The 7687-nt window shown below is 38.4% G+C and overlaps 1 protein-coding gene across 2 annotated transcripts in view; it reads left to right on the plus strand.

Moving 5' to 3' along the window:
• The window catches only part of VIRMA (vir like m6A methyltransferase associated), a 43369-nt gene extending 35737 nt beyond the window's left edge, over positions 1-7632 (plus strand). For both annotated transcript variants that reach the window (XM_045007499.1, XM_045007500.1), the window contains exons 23-24: positions 297-440; positions 920-7632. In XM_045007499.1, the coding sequence (XP_044863434.1) occupies positions 297-440; positions 920-1077 (302 nt within the window). In that variant the 3' untranslated portion in view covers positions 1078-7632. The remainder of the gene's footprint in view (positions 1-296; positions 441-919) is intronic.
• The last annotated feature ends 55 nt before the right edge of the window (positions 7633-7687 follow it).

Consider the following 7687-nt stretch of genomic DNA (forward strand, 5'->3'; position numbering starts at 1 on the left):
ATCCTGTTCCTTTAGGCTTGCCAGTCTCAGCTCTGTATTGACACTGGTGCCTATGATGTAGGCTCAAGCCATCTCTAGGTTAATATAGATAGTGCTGGATAGGCATATAGGGACTCTGAGCCCTTGTGTCATCTAAAACATTGGGGTTGTCCGTAGAGGCATTCTTGTTGTCCTGTTACAGTATAATTATTCCTAGTAGACTGGTCATGTATTGCAGCATACTACTAGTTAAACAGTGCAGAGATGAAAGTGCAGAAAACTCTGAGTGTTATTCAGCATCTGTGTTTTGTGTTTAGGAAATTACAATCGTCGTGAAGGAGCCCGGGGTTCAAGCTGGAGTGCACAAAATACACCACGAGGCACCTACAATGAAAGCAGAGGGGGTCAAAGCAATTTTAATAGGGGCCCCCTGCCACCATTGAGGCCATTAAGTTCTGCAGGTATGTGGTTTTTTTTTGTTTTTTTTACAGTACATGGAAGTGGGCATCAAATTGTACAAAGCTCCTAGTTGCATTTTCTTTTTACAAATGAAGCTTACTGCAGGCACCTTGGAATACAGTAAAAGTTTTAATATATATCAACTATGGTTCATTAATGGTAAATCCAAAATATACTTTAATATAAACTGTTATTAAAATTTAATCCATTATAAATTTACAAAACTCGCTGATTTGAGTGCTTGAATTTACAGTCTTAATCGTGCATTAATACTAACTTTTGCAATGTAATTGTTTTAACAACCCTGGTAATTGCATCTTTAGTTAAAACAAAACAATGTTTGCCTACTGAAAAATTGAAAAAAGACTAGAAAATAAATTAAAGGTAGGGTTCTGTGTATCCTTATGTTTGTTCAGCCCCTACCTCAGCAGGGCTAATCTGTGGGCACTACCACCGTTCATATATTTTTCTTTGCTTTAAGGCTATCGACCCAGTCCTCGTGATCGTGCTTCCAGAGGCCGTGGTGGAATTGGACCGTCTTGGGCGAGTGCTAATAGCGGTGGTAGCGGTGGCTCAAGAGGAAAGTTTGTAAGTGGAGGCAGTGGAAGAGGTCGTCATGTACGTTCCTTCACACGATAAAAGAGACCTTGCAGAACAACCCAGTGGGGTGAACTTCTCGTGCTGATGACAACAAAAAGAGGCACTAAAGGACCAATTTAGACTTACTGGTATCTGAAGACGGCGAGAGAATATTTTTGTCTGAAGAAAGCAGTTTTTGTTTGAAACAAGACTTGAAATTTCAATAAAATTCAAGACTTTTTGTGTACAATTGTATATCTTTTGTTCTTCTTGAAAGAACATTTTAACTTTTTTGTGGACTTCTGTAGACAATACTGAATAAGGAACCCATGTGAATTAAGACTTCAATAATTTCTCTTCTAAAATATTAATTGTGCCAAAAGCAAGGTACAGGTGTGCTGATTTTGCAGTAGTACATAAGGAAGCTTGAGGTTTTCCTCTCAGGTTTAGAACCATTAGCTCAGTTTCCTATTGGTCTGTTAGTTATTAAATGAATGAGGTACATCTTACCAATGGTCCTAGTAAATGAGAAAAAGACTGACTGAGACTTGGGGTACGACTACACTACCCGCCGGATCGGCGGGTAGCATCAATCTATTGGGGATCGATTTATTGCGTGTAGTGTAGACGTGATAAATTGATCCCCGATCGCCCTCCCGTTGACTGCTGAACTCCAGCTCAGCGAGAGGTGGAAGCAAAGTCGACGGGGGAGCCGCAGCAATTGACCCCACACCATGAGGACGCGAGGTAAGTCTAACTAAGATACGTCGACTTCAGCTACGCTGTTCTCATAGCTGAAGTTGCGTATCTTAGGTCAATCCCCCCCCAGTGTAGACCAGGCCTTAATATGTGAAAGAACACAAAACTTATGCATTTAATTTAGAAGTTATGGATAAGTACTGATACCACTGTTACATATATTAAACTCAAACCTGCACCCATTGAAATTGGCAGGAAAACTTCCACTGTCTTTAATAAGAGTAAGTTTAAGGCCCAGAGCATAGCTTTTAGAGATGTTCTCACTCTAAGCCTGTATGTAAGAGCCTGCGTGTATGCAGTGATGTTGTAGCTGTGTTGGTCCCAGGATATTAGAGACACAAGATGGGTGAGGTAATATTTTTTTAATTGGACCAACTTCTGTTGGTGAGAGAGAGAAGCTTTCAAGCTCACAGAGAGCTAAATATAAGGTGGAACAGATAGTTTTAGCATAAGTAGATAATACACATTCAAAGAGACCATTTAAGGTGGAGTGGCCCATTAACCCCCCTGTAATCATTAAGACAAAAAACAGAGGTAGTGCGCTACAGATTGTTGTAATAAGCCATAAATCCAGTATGTTTATTAAGATCATGATTTTTAGTGTTTAGCAAAGTTATGAATTTAATCGCCCAGGGTAATCTTTTGAAAGTGCTGTGCAACTTTCCTTTGAGGATAAGGACAGAGGTCAGAAAGAGCGACTGCTTTGTGAAAAGTGTTCACCCACAGGTGATGTGGTGTTTGTCTTTTATCATTTTCACTTGAGAGCGTAATGGTTGTCTGGTTTCACCCACATAGTTGTTATTGGGGCATTTAGTGCACTGGATGTGGTAGACCACATGTTGTGAGAGGCATGTATGTAATCATGGATCTTGAAAGGTGTGTTGAGGGGAGAGAGGGTGTTGATCGTTGTAGCAGTGTAGATATATGTCTGCAGGTTTTGCATCTGTTCTAGCAGGGTCTGGTGCCGCTTTGAGTTGGTGTGTCCTGGTCTGTGGGGAGCTTGCTTCTGATGATGAGGAAAAGTTGTGTAGCTCAAAAGTTGGTCCAATAAAAGATCTCACCTACCTTGTCTTTCTAATGTGTGCTATAAGGAGATCATAGGGTGAGATACTTCAGTATAAATAGAAGCTTGATGGAGTTACATTATTATTCGTAGCCTGCTGACTTGTGTAGTTGGGGGGAGAGAGTTTAAAAGCAGACTTTCATAAAACTAAACAGTTCCCTAAGGAAGCAAGAGATACAAAACTTTTCCCTCTAATGGACATTTTGGCTTTTTGCTTGTGTAATTGTTTGAGATGTCTGAGGTTGAAACAATGCAAGAGGAAAAGCTTTGAAAATTAAGAGCAAACAAAGAATCTGTACAAATGGTCACCTTCATGTTTCTTTTCATGCTAAAAAAAACTCAGAATCAAATATATTTTGAACTCAAATGTTTACTTTTTCTTTTCATCTCTGTGGAATTTGTCCAACATAATTACTAGGAAGATAAGAGGTTAATAGCTGCAGCCCTCATTATAAAGGCCCTGTATACATTAACCTATGGTAGACAACTGTTTGAATTTAGACTTTGATTCTCATTTACACATAAGTCCCTTTACACTACCAGAGTGGTGTAAATGAGCTTTAACCTTAATGAGGATCAAGCCCAGTTAGTTTATACATTTCCAGCTAAAACTGATCTTAATGTACTTTGGTCAACCAGCAAGCATGCTGCCATTAAGCATTAAAAACTCACCACCTTCCACTCCAAGTGCAAGGCACATTTCTTTGACCTTACTTTCTCTTAACAAATACACAGCACTGTGTGGGTGTGTGTATTTATTTATAACTACCAAAACATGACACTCCATTGCCTGCGCTTCTCCTCCTGGGGAGATGATGAGAGGAAAAAACACCTGAGAACTGCTAGTCACCTTGCTTAATTCACTAGTGGGAGGGACTCAGATAGTACAGTGATGAGAACCCATATAAAACAGAAACGCATATTTTAATGTGTACTGTAGACTGTAAGAACACGTTTTAAAACACTGTTTAACCCTACTGGCTAAGTTGCATTCAACAGTTTTCTCTGAAACCACAGAGAAAGCAAGTGTAGGAAGGGGCCTTGTATGTGGAGACATCATAGCCCCACAAGTTTCTAGACAATTAGTTTGCACAAAGAAGTTAATTGACAGGACCTGTAGGATAGTTAAACTAAACTTGTTCTAATTAACTGGGCATGGCTAAAGGGAATAATTTTGTTTCACACAGTTGTATATTTTAGTATTGTATAAAGTAACGGACTTCAGAAAAATGATTGAACAGTAGAATCTGAATTGTGAAAAAAGCATTAGATACTCAAGTCAATCAAGGAAGATGGAATTTTACTAATGCAATTGTAATGACTAAAACGGGTGATCTAGCAAACATAGGTATTAATGCTATTTTTTTAAATTGAGGAGCATTGCATAATATTTTGTAAAGCAGACTGAGGCTCCTTTAAACCATGGGTTTGAGGTTTTTTTATTTTTATTTTTTAGAAACTTTACAACTTACGAAACTGCAGCAAGGATGTGAGTGATTTGGTTTTAGTCAGGGAATTTGAAATGAAAAATTAAGGAAAAGCTTGAAGTATGGAACAAACTGTAAATATTCAATTGGTTCTTGAAAGTTTGAAATACAGCATGTCATGCTTGTCATTTTCAAACTAAAAAAATAAAGGTGAACAAAATCTCAGTAAATCATTAGTCAAACTTGAAAACTGAGCAGTATGTCTACAGTTTCTTTAAACATAGTTCTAGGCCTTGTAGTTGTATAGGACTTATTTAATATTTGTGGGAATTCGTTCTCAAGGTTAAATTAACTTGAAATAATGCTGTAAATGCTATGTTTAAAATTAATTTACTTGCTTTGATACATTTAAATTGAATTCTTACCATGAGCAACTCAGGTTTAAAACATTAAATTCCACTTCTTAATTTAACTTGGAACTTTGTTTTCTAATTGACTAGAGCACTGGAAGTGGCTAATGCCAAAGGACCAGATTAATGTTGAATCGCAGCTTTCTTTGCAAGCAGTCCCATTGACTTCTTCTAAGGAGAAATGAGGCAATGTTACAGTAGCTAGAATACTTAACTTTTTTTCCTAATGGAAATCTATTATATTGACCACCAAAAGTCATCTTTGAACGTTCAAAGTGTTATTTATGTTAAGAGCTGAAGTGGAAACTATATAGCTGTTAGCTAATAGTGGCTTTTACATCTTATTTTAATAATGAGAACATCTTTGGCTAACAGTCTGATTCCTTTACTCCTCTCCTCAGCAGTCCTGTGTAGGTAGCCATTCAGGGATCGACAGGACAGGTAGGTCAGGTTTGCTCTTCATGTTCACTCAGCTCTGCAACAATGCTGTTAGGCAGTTAATGACTGTGGCCTTAGTCCTGAAAATATTTGCACAGGAGAAGTTCCATTGAGCTCGTGTGTGAGGGAGTAACTGCGGAGTTGGGGACTAATATTAGTTCAGGAGTATTAGTGTTGCATTTTGGACCCTAGCTAGGTTAATTGTTCAGGGCTGTAAAACAACGTGAAGTTCCTAGGCCTCAAGCTTGGCTCCCTTGTGGGGAAAAATACACAGAAACAGGGCTCCAGAAAGCAAGAGAAGAGAGAGTAAAAATGTAGAGCACCAGCATCCATATTTGCACAAGTTAAGACATATCAACCATTTTTCTCTGTACCAAAGCACTCCCCATGATCAAATTGGAGCCTTCAGAGGGTGGGACTTTTGAATCTGACAGTGTCATAATGAGACACTTTCCCTAAAGATGGTTTGGTCTTTCCTGACTTAAAAGGACATGCTAACCATGCTAAATTAAACTCCAGGTGTTCTAGCTAAGAATGAGCATATATGTAATCTTCATGTATTGCATACTTTACAAACCTTTAAGTTTATTGTAAAGGAGAAGTGTGCACCAGATTTTCCTCTTTCTACCACTGTGGCCCTAGTTAAACTGTAAACAGCCATTATCTAAGGTAGAATGTTCTCTAGCAAGATCTGCCAGTTTTTTATGATCTAGTTAATGTCCATTTTCATTAACATAATTGTCAAATTGAATTTTTTCCACTGAGCAGTTTCTAGCACAATGATACACTCTACCCTCAGAGGAGGTAAATGAAATACATGATAGATTAAGATTGCTACCAGCTCCATAATGCCTCTCAGAAAAGCTAAATCGTAGATGGTGTTGCTGCCAAAGCAAAGGAGTCTCCAGAAAGTTTCAGCCATAGAGTGCACTCTCGTGGGTGGCAGAGACTGAGGCATCCTGGTTTTGTATCATTTCCAGCACAAGGCCTACCCACAATTGAAGGGGTCTTTAGGCCTTACTGCAATACAGTTTGTGATGAGAACCCTTTAAGCAGTGGATAGCAAGTTCTGTTTATCCTGAATCAATACCTGCTAAGCAGGACCTAGACCCCCTCCCGCTACTGCACCCTAGGCACCTGTAACTTCTGAGGCCTGTATCATCTTCCCTTTAGCATGGCTGCTTGCCTTTGCCTACGCCCCTGAGACAATGGCAGCAAGAACTCCCATCTGTGAAGAGGAGATGCAAAGTCTTTGAGGAGAGCGCTGTTTTGATCAAATGCTAGCCCTGTCTATTATTTAATGTATCCCAGTCATGGGTCAGATAAAGACCTTTAACTATGACCCCTATTCCTTATGTCCCTTTTAATAAAGTATCTGTCCCCTATTACAGTACTTTAGTCTCTCATTTTCCTACACGTTGAGTGAAGTACACTGGGAATAATGAAAGCAAGTTTATTTGCATGTATGTCTCACTATTTTATTAGTTAAGGGGAGGATACCTGATCTTTCATAATGAAAAGAAGAGAAGCAAAATGAATAACTACTTTTATGAACAGTTGAGTAGCTCAACTTTTATACACAGAGCAAATCAAATGGTTACAAGCTACCTGTTAGCTCTCTTCTAGACACAATATGACATTTAGCCCCCAAATTCCACTTTTGAGCCCATTTCCCATTTTTTATTAAATGTAAAAAAAAAATCTAATTTCAGTTTGGCAATGAACCCCGTGGCTGGAAGACATTTTAAAAGTTCATTTGTTAATATAAAAGTTGCATAGACTTATAGGTATTTAGAAAGGCATCTGTCAATATGAGAAAACTGCATAAGATCCCCCTACGTACTAAGGATAAACTGTATGGGTCTATCCAAAAGATGTTCATGAGAAAGGAAAATGCTGGCACCATTCCACATAAATTATCCCAGACTCCTTAACAAATAATCTGTAGAGAAGGACTATCAAAAACACATTCCAGGGGAAGAGTGTAGCAAATTTCACAAGGATTCTTATTTAAATATAGTCCAGGACCTGTTTACTGACTGAGGGTCACTTTTAAAAAAAACTTCTTAGAGCACCTAAGAATGTTTAAGATGTAAATAATACAATAACTTTGCAACTAAAATGTTTACAATAATTGCATATGTTACCTGGCTACATAATTCACTTGTCCGCTACTAATAAGGAAAAGAAATTTGCCATGCAATTGTGATGTTAAGGCAAGCTAACCATCTGCTAACACACATGAACAATAATGATTGAGATGAAAATGTAACTTAGGCTGATTCTAATATTAACTAAAATTACATGGGTGCTTACAAGCAAACTGGTACATTGCAACTCAGTTACACAGCAGATGTAGGGTTCTCCTGAAAGTCTTGCATTCAGAAGGGTAATTGAAACCAACAGGCGCTCATTGAACACTATTCTACTGCTACATTTCAATAAAGAAAGCAATTATATGCCGCAACAGCAATCTAGTCTGGCTCACTGCTTGTTCCATAGGAACTGTATGGTTCTATGAAAAAAACTGAGCTGCAAGAGTGAATGGGAATTGATGCGGCAAGAGTCAGAGA

Source organism: Mauremys mutica, chromosome 2, assembly GCF_020497125.1.
Source record: "Mauremys mutica isolate MM-2020 ecotype Southern chromosome 2, ASM2049712v1, whole genome shotgun sequence".
Classification (NCBI taxonomy): Eukaryota; Metazoa; Chordata; order Testudines; family Geoemydidae; genus Mauremys; species Mauremys mutica.